Source organism: Anomaloglossus baeobatrachus, chromosome 10 (assembly GCF_048569485.1).
Source record: "Anomaloglossus baeobatrachus isolate aAnoBae1 chromosome 10, aAnoBae1.hap1, whole genome shotgun sequence".
NCBI classification, from domain to species: domain Eukaryota; kingdom Metazoa; phylum Chordata; class Amphibia; order Anura; family Aromobatidae; genus Anomaloglossus; species Anomaloglossus baeobatrachus.
This window is the reverse complement of record NC_134362.1, coordinates 41,320,198-41,336,772: the sequence shown is the minus strand read 5'-3', so window position 1 is coordinate 41,336,772 and position 16,575 is coordinate 41,320,198. Positions and strand designations below refer to the sequence as shown.

The window sequence follows — 16,575 nt, the reverse complement described above, 5'->3', positions numbered from 1 at the left end:
ATTGAAAGTACTCCAAATCCTCCACACATTGAAAGTACCCTAAATCCTCCGCAAATTGAAAGTACCCCAAATCCTCCAGTTGCCCTGAAAAGAAGTCTATGACTGAATTGAAGCAGCACTATATAACCTAAATGGTTAAGCACAAAGGAGCGGCAGCTGTGTGTCCCTCTGGGGACTAATAGACACAGTCACTCTCCTATCTATCTCTATCCTCCTATTGATAAAATCTGTATTGTTCTCTTCTTCACACACTATCTGTACAGTTTCTTCAGTGTTTTATCTCTTCTCTTCCTATATTTATAGCTAAACTGTGAAAAGTGATGTCCTCTCACTATCTAGATTCACAAAAAAAAAGGATGCTGCATTTCCAGCTTCTGCTTTTATACAGCCTATGAGAGTCCCTCTTTATTGGCTGTGCTAAACCATGTGATGTGATGACTGGAAGGCAATATGGGTAAGCCAGAGTAGCTGTGCCCAATATAATGTGAACCTTCTCTAGCTGGTGCAATCTTCTGCAGTATGTAAAATGGTGAAGGTTAAATTAGGAAATTGTCGAGTAGCGGATCGTATACTGTCTGAATTTGCTGGGTCCAGAAAATTCCTAAAAATGTATCTAACATGTATTGGTTAGCATAGTATCAATTTGCACAACTCTAATTATAACTTTGTCCTGTCCGTTGTTGGCATTTTAACCTCAGTGATGAGGGTAATATGGCATCTCTTTCCATTAATGGTAATCTGTCAGCAGGTTTTTAATATGTAAACTGACAGCAGCATGATGTAGAGGGGAGCACCCTGATTCCAGTGATATGCCACTTACTCTAATTAGGCTACTTGGTGCAGTTTTGATAAAATATGATTTCTTTGTTGCCGATATAGCAGTTCTCTAAATACTGAGCTCTGTATAGCCCCGCCCATGTGACGCCCCTGGACTATCAGGTCGTCACAGGGTACTGCACGCTCTTTCTCTTTAGTGCAGTATTCAAATCCCTCATGGTTCTGGGTCCCCATCTTACAGTGCTGCCTCCAACAGCAAATCAAATCCTAGATACACCCTGCACCACACCCACCAGACACACCAGTGGGCGGCTTGAGCGGAATAGGGTCGCCCACCTAGGGGTCAGGAAGTGGAGGTGAGGTATGTAGAGCAGTAGTAAAAGAGGAGTAGTGAAGTGGAGGAGGTTGGGAGTGGTGGCTCCCAGGAGAAGCTGACTAGGTTGCAGATGGTGGTCTGGACCTAGAGGAGTCAGACCCCTGGTCGCAGGGGATTGAGACAAGATGCCTGGACCTGTTAAAGAGATAACGGTCAGCAGCCTGGTCATATCACCGGTACGGGACCGAAGGCACGGCGGGGTACACGAACCCTAGGTCGGGGAGAAGCTTCAGGCAACCGGCAATCAACCTGTGGAGAACGGAGCCTTTATGAACTGTTCCCACTTGCTCCAGAAACGGGGCACTAGTACAACGAGGGGGATAGGGCATTCCATACAAGCAGCCCACTAAAATCCCAAGCGTGAGCCCTGAGAGTAGGCTCCCACACTTAGCCACAGTGGGGAGCGGGGCCCGGCAAGTTTCAGACTACTGGGCCACTACCGTGAATTTAAACTTTGTGCCAGGAGGCAAGTCACGGACCACCAGGCAGTGCTGCAGTGGACAGGACCCGGACAAGCTCCCCTCTGAGAGGCAGCGGCACCCAGAGACTTGGCTTACCCGGTTGTCAGCGTCTGCTTATTGGCTGAGTGAGTACCTGGGTGATTTCCCCTTCACGGCACACACTAGCATCATTCAGAGTCTTGAGGCCTACCCCTACCCGTGGAGGGTAACGACACCTTGCTGCCCCACTGCATCACCCTGGGTACTCCCAACGGCAGCGGCGGTACTCCAAGTTACCGCACACCACGGGTGGCGTCACAAACTATAACTCCCATGTCAATATCCCCCTTCTACTTTAGAGTGTGGCCCCTAAGCCCCCGGGTCCGGAGACCCTCGAGCCACGAACGGACACTACCCCCGGATCCGAGCGGTTTGATCCGCTGCTGGGGCGGCACACCCACACCACTGATTGGCAGCTTTCTGTGTAGACTTTGTATAGACAGAAAGCTGCTAATCAGTGCTGGGGCTGGGATTACATAGAGCAGGAAGACTACATGGCACAAGTCACCTAGTTATTTAGTGATAATTTCCTGCCGATAAAACAGTGATTTCACTGAATCTGCAAGAAGCCACTAAATCATGTTATTATCAGTTTAGATAGCAAAAACCTGCTGACAGATTTCCTTTAAAAAGCTAATCTGGGTCTTTCACTGCTGCACCTACCCAGTACATTTGTTTTCTATCAACGGATCAACTATTGGCAATATGGTGTGGTGTTTCCAGCTATCATAGAGGTACATACAGCTGTTTTTCTCCTCTGGGGTTGGATGGTTTCTATGCATGCACAGCCCCATCAGAGGTGTTGAAAAACCATTTAAAGTCCTCTGCAGACAAGCCCAATGTACAAAAAATTGGGCTGCTCCAAAAGTAGTTTAAAGCCAGAGTCACACTTGTGAGAGACTCGCTCTAGTCTCACATCGCATCACCCGGCACGGCCGCATGCTCTCCTGACAGGAGCGGGTCAGCTGCATGTATTTCTGTGCAGCTTAGAGACTCCTGTCAGGAGAGTGTGAGGCCGTGCCGGGTGATGCGATGTGAGACTAGCGCGAGTTTCTCGCAAGTGTGACTCCGACCTAAGAGAACCCTTCACCATCACCATGTTTTGGAAGGACATATGTGGCGCCCTGGACAAGCCAGGTCGTCACAAGCACTACACCAACACACCCCACACCCCGGTTAGGCACACCGAAGCCAAACACAAATTCTTGTTGCCTCCCTCCAGGGGCTGATGTCCACACCAGGGGGTGGGCCAGGTGGTTGGTCCCACCCACCAAGGAGTTCACAGTCCTGGAGGCGGGAAAAGTGAGTTAGTTCAGTTCTGGAGGTAGAGAAGTGAAGTGGTAAAGGAGGAGACTGACCGTGTCCGGGTGTGTGGCCCGGGCACCAACAGCAAGGTTGGCAGACGGTGGTGACCATCTGCAGGAGAGGCCGATTGGAGTGAGCCGTAAGGACCGTGGACGGGCGGTGGCCCGGTGGTACCGGACCGGTGAACAAAGAGAAGCCAGCACCATCCGGCAGGGCTTACGGACCCCGACAAGGCTAGGAGTCGCCGTTGAAATTGTCAAATCCGTTAGCGAAGGGAACCTCCGGGGTTTCCCAGCAGTCAAGTCCCGATAGAAGGCGACAGCTCAAACCGTGAAGGGAAACACAGTCACCGCCAAGGCTAAAGTTCCCAGGGCCAGAGCCTGCGGGCAAAAGGGGCTCCTTCAGCACCCATCCAAGCTGGGGAGCGGGTTACTGGTGGGAACCCATTTGAACCGCACACGCTACACAGGTGCAGGGAAAGGCAGTCACCATCAACCTGCCGGGAGGAGAAACGCCGCAGCCGTCTATGGGACCCGTCCATCCAGCTGTTTGTTTTACCGGAGACTTTGTATTCATCATTGGCTGAGTGAGTACCACTGTGCCGTGCAGCACAGCGCTGCCCCCGCGACCCTGCACCTCGCCAGGCCCCGTAACCCGCCTGCCAACCATCCCTACCCCATCACCGGGCCCCGGGACAACCAACCCCCCTACCCATGGAGGGGAGAACCAACAGCCAAGCTGCTCCTTGTCACCGCTCCCGGGATCCCCGTCCAGAGCAGCGGTGGTGTCACCAACTTCACCACAACCATAGGTGGCGTCACGGACAATATCCCTAAACCACAAACATTCCCCTTTTCACTCATGGGCGAGGAACGCCGCTCGAGTCCCCGGGATCCGGCCTACCGCTCGAGCCACCACCGAGCAGCAGTAGCAGCGGCCGGACCCGAGCAGTGGGAGAGCGCAGCGTCCCCTCCTCCGCCCGCGACACATATATAAGACAAAATAAAGTCAATTATAGTAAACCAATAAGGCTATGTGCCCACGCTGCGGATTTACCGCGGATTTTGCCGCGGATTTGCCGCGGATTTACTGCGGATTTGCCGAAAATCTGCAGCAGCAGCACTTCCAAGCCATTTCAATGGCATTTTGGAAATGCTGTGCCCATGCTGTGGATTTTTCCGCGGCGGATTTGCCGCGGATTTTGATGCAGAAAAATCTGCAGCATGTCAATTATTGTTGCGGATTTTGGTGCGGATTTTTCCCATGCAAGTCAATGCAAGGTGTAAAATCCGCAAGAAATCCGCAGGTCTGTTCCCACAGGCTCTTTTTCCTGCGGATTTGGTGCGGATCTCGCAAACAAATCCGCAGGAAGTGATGTAGGATAGTTCAGGAAGAGGAAGTTTCACCATTTTGTAGTGTAGAGTAGTGGCAGTGTAGTCGTGTTGTGTCCGGACTCTGGATTGCCAGCTAAAAGCAGCTAGTTACAGGCTGCTTGCTTTTAGCTGGCAAAACAGGATCCCAGCTCTTTTTTCACAATTCTTTTTAAAAAAAAAAAAAATGTGCTCCGCTGTATTTTCACTGTCCAGCCCGATGCAAGCAAGCAACTGAGGGCTGTGCTTCTCAGCGGGATAAGGCTGAAGCATTCTCTGCCCCTCCCGCTGAGAAAAACAGTCCTCAGCTGCCCCTGAAAATAGCGGCTTCATTGTGAAGCGCCATTCTCAGGTGCTGTACCGAGGCTCATCCAGCCGCCCTGACTGGGTAATCTGAAGGGGTTAATGCCAGTTTTCTGCAAACTGGCACTAAGCCCGAGGTTCATAATGTCATGCCTGTGTAGACACGGCCATTATGAACCTCCGTTTGGTAATAAAGAAAAGAAAACACTTTTTGAAAAAATTTATTTGAAATAAAAACACACACACATCCCTGATTGCCATCTTTATTACTCCCTGAATCCCCCGACGATAATCCATGACAGCTCCGATGTGCACCCGGCTGACCCGGGCACTGGCGTCAGCCGGTCACAGCAGCTGTCAGTGTACGAGATGCTGCACAGCTCTCTTCTGTCTGCTGGGACCGGCTGACGTCCGTGCCCGGGTCACATGAGTGCACATCGGAGCCCGGCACATCAGCTGGTCGGTGTGCAGTCAGCTGACCCGCCCGCGCTCGCGAATTAAGTCAGCTGACGATGTGCAGTCATGTGACCCGGGCACGGACGTCAGCCGGTCCCAGCAGCCGTCAGTGTACGAGATGCTGCAAAGCTCTCTTCCGTCTGCTGGGACCGGCTGACGTCCGTGCCTGGGTCAGATGAGTGCACATCGGCCGACTATTCAGCTGTCGATGTGCACTCAGCTGACCCGCCCGCGCTCGCGAATTAAGTCAGCTGACCGGCTGACTTCTGTGCCCGGGTCAGCTGATGCTGTGAAGTCAGCTGACCCGAGCTCAGCTATGAACTGAGCTGACCCGGCCAGTGAGTTCTGCCGCTCCTAGCAGCCGGCAGAGAGCTTTCCTGTGATATTGTCCTGGATTAACCTCTGAGGCTTGGGAGTAATAAAGATGGGAATCAGGGATGTTTGTGTGTTTTTATTTCAAATAAAATTTTTCAAAAAGTGTTTTCTTTTCTTTATTACCAAACGGAGGTTCATAATGGCCGTGTCTACACAGGCATGACATTATGAACCTCGGGCTTAGTGCCAGTTTGCAGAAAACTGGCATTAACTCCTTCAGATTACCCAGCCAGCCAAATGCATCAGGGCGGCTGGATGAGCCTCGGTACAGCACCTGAGAATGGCGCTTCACAATGAAGCCGCCATTTTCAGGGGCAGCTGAGGACTGTTTTTCTCAGCGGGAGGGGCAGAGAATGCTTCAGCCTTATCCCGCTGAGAAGCACAGCCCCCAGTTGCTTGCTTGCATCGGGCTGGACAGTGAAAATACAGCGGAGCACATTTTTTTTTTTTTTTTTTAAATAACAGTGAAAGGGAACATGGGACCACATTTTTTGGCTATAAGCTGCGGCCACCACCACTGGGTTATTATATACAGCCTGTTAGAATGTAAGAGCCCAGTGGTGTTGGCCGCAGCTTTTCTGTATAAGCACACTGTGAGACTGCTAACAAAATGGATAATGGAGAAGAAAGGAGGGTTGGGACAGGAAAAGAAGGGCAATGAGCCCCATAGGGGTGAATGGACCCCATGACGATCGGGAGGGTGCAAGGTTAGGAAAGGGTTAATGGGGTTTGCATGGGATGGGGGATATGTGGGAGTACAGGATTGGTAGAAGGGAGCTGTAAGGGGATTGGGGGGGAGCAAGGATGGGGTGGGGTGTTGTGAGAGGTATAAGAGAGGGGGGTGTACTGATCACCTCCCCTTTCGTCGCTTGATCTCTGTGTCCCACCCGCCCGCCCTGATATATAATTTTTATGTATATGTTTATAAAAAAAAAAAAAAAAAAAAAGTGAAACGGTGATGGTTTTTTAAAAAAAAAAAAAAAAATGTAAAAAAAAAAAAAAAAGGAATAAAGGTGAATACAAGGTTGAGTTGCTAATCTATTGTTGTCACAGCGGGGTGATAGGTCCGTCTGAGAGGTTGGGAGTACCGACAGTCGGTTGTTTGGTACGAAGTCGCTCAAGGGGAGTGGCTTCGGAGTGGATGGGAACTTGTGGGCGGAGGTCCCGCAGGTTCTGGGTAGGGGTAATTAACGATGGAACGTTGTTACCCCTCACCTTGGGCCGGGTGATCACGGCCGAGGTGGTCCTCTGGGCCGGTTTGGAGGTTACGGCCGGGGGGTTAGGAATGATGGTTTGCCTCTCGGACGGATCTATCGGTGTTTCTGGTTATACGGGTATATATGTATAAGGTTAAGTTGAACAATTGAGTGGCATGTTGGGCCACGAGTTTTGGTATACATATATACGGTAAAATAAAACTGTGGCCATTCCTGCAATAAAGTCGTGGTTCTCGTCTTTATTTAGGGAGATATAGTACGGGGAGGTGTTTCTGCAGGATAACCTGCTTATCCCTTATAGATGCGTCATGACACAAAGACTTTTTTTGCCTTCAAAACAGTCAAAGCTTTATTCAGAAACACATTAGAGTACAATGGACAAAATCCGCAACGAAATCCGCGTCAAATCCGCAGCTATGCTAAGGTGCGGATTCTGGGGGAAAGCTGCGGATTTTGAGGCACAAAAATCCGCAGCAACATTCTCTCGTGGACACATAGCCTAAATGTGAACTATACGTTAGGAAAATGCACATTATTTAAAAGATATTCCCAGACCTGATGTGGCTCCTGCTACATATATATGGTACATGTGATACAGTATTATCGTACCTCTCTGTATCTGCATACTGCTGCTTATTCCTAAGATATTTGCGGTCAGGGCTCTCTTCATAATTTTTACATGCGATACATTTACATATAGTGGAGCACAATATTTTAGCCTATAATAAATGAGACAAAGAAACTATTCTTACAAAGTAACTTAATTCATGGGCATCACTCTGCGTATAATCTGAATTGATACTGTAGAGCCAGAGACATTACCAGTACAGCAGGATAGCCGCACTAGGGATTAAAGAGGTTTTCCAATAATTATTTCTTTTACGCCCCAGGCTTGGAAGGTTAAAAATAACAAACAGAACTTTATTCACCTTCTCCTGCATCTTTCGCTGCTGCCCTATGTTTACAGTGAAGTCATGACTACAGAGCACGTGACCACTGCAGTCAATCACTGGTGGTAGGCTATATCGACTACATTGGTATCAATGCTGACTGACAGGTCAGAGACAAGAGGTAAGCAGCAGGCAGGCAATGGGGAAAGAGGGCAGGAGAGCTTCTAGTGCAATGTCCAACCCCAATGCATTGCAACTCATTAGCATACAATTTAAACTATGAATCTCTCGAAAATAGCAAAATGAATTTCTACAAGAAATGTAAGGATTTTCTGTAAGGGAAAATATGTTTGGAATATAACATTAGGATAATGTCACGCTACAAGAGTGTCGAGCGCGTTCCGACCAATTGATATCTGGCGCACAACTTAGTTGTGCGCCAGACATCAATTGGTCGGAACGCGCTCGACACTCTTGTAGCGTGACATTATTCTAATGTTATATTCCAAATATTATATTTTCCCTTACAGAAAATCCTTACATTTTTTGTAGAAATTCATTTTGCTATTTTCGACACACAACAACAGCACAAACAAGGGGTGACGACACCGAGAATACAATTACAATGGTGGGCCCTGGTGCTAGTGAGAGGGTAGATTGGACACCTCCTATCCTCATCTGTAAATATCCCTACTCTCCTAGCCAGTTACTATACAGTCTCCACAACTGTCGCAGAGCAGCACCCTGAGACCCTATAAATGCCCTGACTAGTGAGAGGGGGGTGAGGTTCACTAGACCCACGGCTGCACTAATAAGGCAAGAGGGTAGGTGAAACAAACAGGGGATAAACAACCAAAAGGTAGAAGATAAGATATAAGGACGAATCCACAGCAGCACCTTCCACCCAGGCGGCCACAATAAAAAAGGTTTTGTATAATCAGCAAGGATTGCTGGGAAACCTAGCTACTTAAACACAAATGGGCATAACTATAGAGCAGCTGCAGCTGAGCTGCACTGCTGGAAAGCTGTTAGCAGCAAAACTGACATTGTTTCAGAACAAAAAAAAACCCAAAACATTTACAGTAAATGTAGAGTCCCAGATTGAGATGAGAGGCTCCAGTCTTAAAGCTGTCAATCGTCTCCAAAAACAGGGAGATGACCGTAACAGATAAGTTTGACATTGACATGGTTAACTCTGTCCTAAAATTTGTAGGTTAGGAGGCTAACAGAAACTCAAAAACAGAGGGGGTTATCGCTGAGACAACTGAAAGTGTCATTCTTGACACCTTGAGTCAGAGAATCTGAGCTTTAAAAGTTGGGGAAATAGTCCTAAGCATCCAAACTGTCCATCCCCCGTTGACTATAAGCAAGGAGGGATGGAAGAATCAGAGCTATTTAATATGCAGTGTACTCCAACTCCTTTTTAGCCTATGGTCTGGTTACAGACTTGCTATTATCCTATTAAAATATAAGCAAACCTGGAAACTTGAGCTCAGGTCTAGTGATATAATAAGATGGGTTAAACAAGGTGTTCACATGTTGGGGGTCATCTGCGCTGAGTGTGATCCATACTCCTTCCCAACCCTCAAGGAAACAGAAACACCTAAATGTTTCTGTCTATAGTTGTCCTTCTGCCATTTCTCCTTTTTGTTGTGTGTCACCTTATTTTTCTCTTTTCATTCATTTTGTTATAAGTACTGAACTTTTATATTGAAGATTAAAACTTTAATAAGATTGATCCTGTATGCTCAAGGATTTATAGACTTTGGGTTCAGTTCCACTTGCGATTTTCATGGCAAGTACAATCTGATAAAACATCGGATTGCACTTGCACCAGTGCAAAACTATGGGGCAGTGTCCATCTGCGACTGATTTCTCATGCAATAGCGGCATGCGGAATGAATTGCAGCATACTGCGTTTTCCAGCGAGTCTCGACTCACGCACCCCCATGCAAGTCTATGGGAGTGTGTGAAACATCGCACTGCACTCACATGTAATCCGAGTGCAGTGCGATATACGTAGATACAGGCAGTGGAGGAGATGGGGAGAAAGTGCTCCCTCCATCTTCTCCAGACCTGTGATGTGATCGCAAGTCGCTTGACCCTCGGCTGACGCTCGCAGCAGAGGATCATTAGCATATCACTTCCAATGCTCTCAGATTGGAAGCTATACGCTAGAAGAACCGAACCCTTTCACAGAGTGTGTAACTATTTGACTGTCGGACAGCTGTGTGTATTTTCAGGAATCATCACCCTGTTTGATGAATATTGGTAGCATATTTGTATCTGGAGTGTGTGGACTGTGTTCCGGTTTGGTTTATGGTAAATTTTCTGTCTATAATGGAGGTTTCGTACAAGACAGAGTTAGGGGTACTTTGCACACTACGACATCGCAAGCAGATTGCTGCGATGCCGAGCGCGATAGTCCCCGCCACCGTCGCAGCAGCGATATCTTGTGATAGCTGCCATAGCGAACATTATCACTACGGCAGCGTCACATGCACTTACCTGCCCTGCGACGACGCTCTGGCTGGTGACTCGCCTCCTTCCTAAGGGGGCGGGTCGTGCGGCGTCACAGCAACGTTACACGGTAGGCAACAAGTAGAAGCGGAGGGGCGGAGATGAGCGGGACGTAAACATCCTGCCCACCTCCTTCCTTCCTCATTGCAGCCGGGACGCAGGTAGGAGATGTTCCTCGCTCCTGCGGCTTCATACACAATGATATGTGCTGCCGCAGGAACGAGGAACAACAGAGTAACATCGGTCCTTCCGAAATTATGGAAATGACCGACGCTACACCGATGATACGATTTCGACGCTTTTGCGCTCGTTAATCGTATCAAAAACGATTTACACACTCCAATGTCGATAGCGACGCCGGATGTGCGTCACTTTTGATTTGACCCCCACCGACATCGCACCTGCAATGTCGTAGTGTGCAAAGTACCCCTGAATGTAGTCACACCCTGCATCACTTGCTGAGAAGCATGTATGTGACAATTACGCATTGAGCCATTACATACATGCCATTAGTTTGGGGTACAAAATCCTGATGAAAAGTTCTCTTTGAATAAAAATTATAAATCCTGTCGTGCAGAAATGATAAGATCATAAACTTTCTTCATGCACACACTGAATGTACACAATCAATACTGTCCGTTCTGTCAGCTTACAGGTGCAGGTCTTCTATTACAAATTAGGGCACTTCCGTTCTTTCGATTTTGTTGATAATATTGAACCCTGTTAATCACAAACCTTAAACTTTACTAACCTCATAACATTCACAGTAATTTTTAAGACACCCAGATCTTTTGCAGTTGCATCCTTTTGTGTGTCTAGGTTTGACATCACCAGTTTTGGACAATCCAATCTTAGGTTGGAAAGCTTCTGGATTTTTATTTAGATACACCTGGAACAATTAGAAAAAAAATAGATATCTAATATATAAAGCTGAATGTGTGTATGTATGTGTGTGTATGTCCGGGATTGGCATCCGCACCATCGCAGCTACAGCCACAAAATTTTGCACACCAACACTTCTGGACCCCGAGAGCGTCATAGGCTATGTTTTGAGGGGAAATTTTAACCCCGCTCTTTACAGTTATTCACCAAAAAAACTGCCTCCATTAAAGCGAATGGAGCTGGGAGCCACAGTGCAGTCAGAACTTCAGAAGAATGCGCAGCCACGCCCTTATATGGAATGTTGGCGTGTCACAATGCAGCCAGGGAAAGAGACAGACACAGACAGGGAAAGAGAAAGACATAGACAGGGTAAGAGACAGACACAGACAAAGAGACAGACTGACAGGAAAAAAGAGGGAAAGAGAGAGACAGGTTAGGAGACAGACACAGACAGGTAAAGAGACAGACAAAGAGACAGAGACAGACACAGGGAAACAGACAGACAGGGAAAGAGAGGGAAAGAGACAAACAGAGAAAGAGAGGGAAAGAGACAGACAGGGAAAGTGACAGAGATAGACAGACAAGGAAAGAGATTGAGACAGACGGAGAAAGAGACAGAGACCGTCAGAGACAGACAGGGAAAGAGACAGACAGACAAAGAGAGAGAGACAGGGAAAGAGACAGACAGACAAAGATAGAGAGAGAGACAGGGAGATATATACAGAGGGGGAGACAGACAGAGGATGGGAGAGAAACAGAGAGACAGTTACTATCCAGGGCATTAATATATTGTATTTATACATTCTATCCCAGGAATGTTAATACATTCTATTTTGTTAACAGCAGTTATTAACCCGGGCGAAGCCGAGTAGTACAGCTAGTAGGAGTATAAATATCTAGCTGCAAAGATTAAGGCCTTGTGCACATGGTAAAGACATGTTCACACTGCTGTAAAAAAAAAAAAATATCACAGCACGGAAATGGCGTCTTGCCAAAAGACACACTAGAAGCCCAGAAGCCATGGAAATGAGCTTGTTTATTAGGCTATGTTCACATTTCTGTTGTTTTGCTTCTGTCGCAATCTGTCGCCTTGAGGAATTACGGTATCCTGCAAAATATTTTGCAGGAATCCGTTTTTTCCCCATAGGCTTCTATTAGCAACGGGTTGTGACTCATGGCCCTCCGTTGCATCCGCCGCGTGACAGATCAGTCGTTTACTGACTCTCAGGCGGGCGCAAAGCTGAATGTAAAAATTTTTGAACGCCAAAAAACGCACTCCACAGGTGTCCGTCGCCATCCGTAAAAAGCTTTAATAGATGTCTATGCTGCTGGATTCCGTCATGCTCTACTGAGCATGCCCAGCATGTCTGGCACACCCATTGGGCTGTTCCAAGCAAAAACGGATCACGACGGATCCGTCAATAAACGGCCGCACAACGTTTGTAATGGACGCAACAAATCAGTTTTTTCACAGGATTCCTGTGAACGGAATCCTGTGAAATAACACGTCTGTCGCGTCAGTTGACATCTAAAAAACGACGGATCTGTCTTTGCTTCGCAACGATGGACCTGACGGAAGCAAAACAACGGAAGTGTGAATGTAACCTTAGGTACACAAATTTTGCTCTGTTAGTGGTGTTGTCTTACCGTTACAGCCTTGAACCGTTCATACTCATGGTATACATTGTTGTAACAGTTATTACAGTTGCAACCACTGCAATATTCACCATTTGCGAAGCACTCACAATAACTGTGTGGGATATAAGAAAAAATGATGTTATATAAGAATATAAAACCTTTACTGTATAGCTGCACATCTCATCACTAAACACAGAATGGTAGTAGTAACATTTAAAGGCTAACTCCACCTAAAGGCCATGACACCATCTCAAGGGTGCTGAAGCAAACCGTAAAATATTGAGTACCTAACCCCCACAGGTGGACATTAGAAATAAAGTACAGGTGGTGTAAGAAAAAGAATTTTATGCTTACAGATTATAGAAATTTGTTTATTGCAAACATTGTCGGAGTGGCTACTGGAGGAACTACCAGTAATACCAGTCCTGGCTGCGGTTACCTGCACTGAACTCCGGAGCTCTCACCTGAGCTCCGGAGTGCAGCCTGAATTGAACTCAGGGTTTACAGGACTGAACCGCGAGTGCCGACTGATTCCACGGAAATTGCAGTTCAGTTCATGACAGTTGCGGACAAGCTGGGCTGAGCTCCGAAACTCTCACCTGAGCTCCGGAGTTCAGCCTGGCCTGTCCACAGCTGTGACATGAACTGACCCGCAATCGCCATGGAATCAGTCGGTGCTCGCGGTTCAGTCCTGCAAACCCTGAGTTCAGTCCAGGCAGCACTCCGGAGCTCAGGTGAAAGCTCTGGAGTGCAACGCAGGAACCCGCAGCCAGGACTGATATTACTGGAGGTTCCTCCGGTAGCCAGACCGATTCTGATTGCAAATGTATAAAACTCATGAACACATGTTGCATAAGACATGCCATGTATTGGTTATATGCCTAAACCTATCCATTTTAAACTTGTATGTGCACATTAATCTTATAGGCATCCATGCTCACTATGAGCAGTGGGAGAAGCCAAATGGATAAATTCGAGTGCAGACCTAAACATAGTAAATAAATATTAGGCCTCATTGAGAAGTCAGTGCGCTTTCATACATGCATAAAATGTGTGGTTTTCATCGGAGTTTCATCAGTGTTTGGTCAGTGTTTCAGTTTTTACCATCAGTGTATCACTTTTGATTTTCACTTATAAATGACAAAACACCCCTATATTCTTTCAAATGTTAATGATGGACAGCACACAGACAGCCCACTGATGTCATCCATGTAAAGTCCATGATTTTCACGGAACCGTAACCTAAAGGGGGGCTTTAGATGCTACGACATCGCTAATGCGAACTCGTTGGGGTCACGGAATTGGTGACGTACATCCGGCCGCATTAGCGATGCCGTTGCGTGTGACACCTATGGCCGATTTTGCATCGTTGCAAAAATGTGCAAAATCGCTCATCGGTGACATGGGGGTCCATTCTCAAAAATCGTTACTGCAACAGTAACGAGGTTGTTCCTCGTTCCTGCGGCAGCACACATCGCTCCGTGTGACACTGCAGGAACGAGGAACCTCTCCTTACCTGCCTCCCGGCCGCTATGCGGAAGGAAGGAGGTGGGCGGGATGTTACGTCCCGCTCATCTCCGCGCCTCCGCTTCTATTGGGCGGCGGTTCAGTGACGCAGCTGTGACGTCGCTGTGACGCTAAACGAACCGCCCCCTTAGAAAGGAGGCGGTTCGCCGGTCACAGCGACGTCGCCGGGCAGGTAAGTAGTGTGACGGGTCTGGGCGATGTTGTGCGGCACGGGCAGCGATTTGCCCGTGTCGCAAAACAGATGGGGTCAGGTACCCACGCTAGCGATATTGGTACTGATATCGCAGCGTGTAAAGTGGCCTTTACTCCAACCCAAAAATTAGATTTTTTTTTTTGCAGACACATGGTTCACAAAAAAATAAACTTGTGAATACACCATAAATTTTAATGGGAACAGGTGAAGAACAAAATGTCTAGATGAGGCTTTAGATATGATCATATCAAATTCACACTTAGGGGTACTTTGCACACTGCGACATCGGAGGTGCGATGTCGGTGGGGTCAAATCGAAAGTGACGCACATCCGGCGTCACTGTCGACATCGGAGTATGTGAATCCTTTTTACTACGATTAACTAGCGCAAAAGCGTCGAAATCGTATGATCGCTGTGTGTGAAGCTGCAGGAGCGAGGAACATCGCCTTACCAGTGTCTCGGCTGCAATGAGCAAGGAAGGAGGTGGGCGGGATGTTTACGTCCCGCTCATCTCCGCCCCTCTGCTTCTATTGGCCGCCTGCCGTGTGACGTCGCTGTGACGCCACACGACCCGCCCCCTTAGGAAGGAGGCGGTTCTCCGGCCAGAGCGACGTCGCAGGGCAGGTAAGTGCATGTGACGCTGCCGTAGCGATAATGTTTGCTACGGCAGCTATCACAAGATATCGCAGCTGCGACGGGGGCGGGGACTATCGCGCTCGTCATCGCTACCATCGGCTTGCGATGTCTTAGTGTGCAAAGTACCCCTTAGATGTGTAATTAAAATTAACTTTGAATTTCACAAAAAAAAAATAAATCAGAATTTACAAAATCTGAATTTTTTCACTATTTGATCCAGCAAAATGTTGGCTGATCAGCTGCCAATTTTGCTGTATTCAAAGGGAGTGGAAAAAGAGTAAAGAAAAAAAAAAAAGAATAATGCCCTCATCACGCATCACTTTGTCTGTACAACTACCCGCTTGGTCATTTCACTCTGGTCTCCATTCACAAACCACTAGTCTTTTTCACTCCAGAGTTCCAGTTGGGTCTTCAGGGCCTGCGGTGCCTACTTGGCTTTACGATGTCATAACATGCATTGGGCCTTTATGTCATTATGTTGGGAGACCTAGCGAGTGCTGAAAATACATCAGGAACCATGGTGTGAAGAGGACCAATCATCTGTGAATGAAGACAAGACCGGAATGACCAAAGGTCTAATGGAACAAGGCTCTGCGCCTATCCTAATTTGTAGGGCTGGTGTACAAATTATCATTGCTGTCATTCTTGCGGTGTGACGCATGCCTACTAATCTGAAGGGGTACCAGGGACGTCGGCAGGTAAGAGGACGTATGAAGGGTTCCTGTAAAGTGATTTGTTCATCTCTAAGTTCCACCCATCGTCTCACAGGAAAATTCATTACTGACCAGACACGATCATAAGTAGAATAAGGCTGCTTTCACACATCAGTTTTTTTTGTCATCAGGCACAATCCGGCATGTGCCTGATGCAACGGATCCGTCGCAGATTGTGTAAAAACTGATGCGACGGATCCAACAAAAAACAAATTTGTTGTGTTTTTTTTTCCTTTTTCATGCCGAGAGAGAGAGATCCCATCATCACCGCACACACCCCGACACTACCGCACCCATCATCACTGCACACACCGGAAATACCACCCCCATCATCACCGCACACACCGGCACTACCACCCCCATCATCACTGCCCAAACCGGGACTACTGCCCCCATCATCACTGCACACATCGGCACTACCGCACCCATCATCACTTGACACACCGGCACTACCGCCCCCATCATCATTGCACATAAGCAGGCACTACCGCCCCATCATCACCGCAAACCCCGGCACTACCACCCCCATCATCACTGCACACACCGGTACTACCGCACCCCATCATCACCGCACACACGCAGACACTACCGCCCCCATCATCACTGCACATAAGCAGGCTCTACCGCCCCATCATCACCGCACACCCCGGCACTACTGATCATCACCTCACACATGCAAATACTACTGCACCCATCATCACCGCACACACACCGGCACTACCTGAGTGACGTCACCGCTGACAACGCTACTCACTTCAGTTGCTGCGTGGAGCTCACAGGAGCAGCGGTGTTCTATTGCTGCTCCTATCAGCTTCCAATGTAGCCGAGCTGAAAGCGTCGTGAGATCTCGTGTGGATTACGTCGGACCTGGAGGGGTATTTGGGGGTTAATAAAGTG

The 16,575-nt window shown here is 47.9% G+C and overlaps 1 protein-coding gene across 1 annotated transcript in view; it reads right to left on the bottom strand.

Moving 5' to 3' along the window:
• The window catches only part of LOC142254963 (tesmin-like), a 115,912-nt gene that overhangs the window by 1,496 nt on the left and 97,841 nt on the right, over window positions 1-16,575 (bottom strand). The window contains exons 10-12 of the mRNA XM_075326367.1: window positions 12,619-12,721; window positions 10,841-10,978; window positions 7,289-7,398 (exon numbers count right to left, since the gene is read on the bottom strand). Coding sequence (XP_075182482.1) covers window positions 7,289-7,398; window positions 10,841-10,978; window positions 12,619-12,721 — 351 coding nt within the window. The remainder of the gene's footprint in view (window positions 1-7,288; window positions 7,399-10,840; window positions 10,979-12,618; window positions 12,722-16,575) is intronic.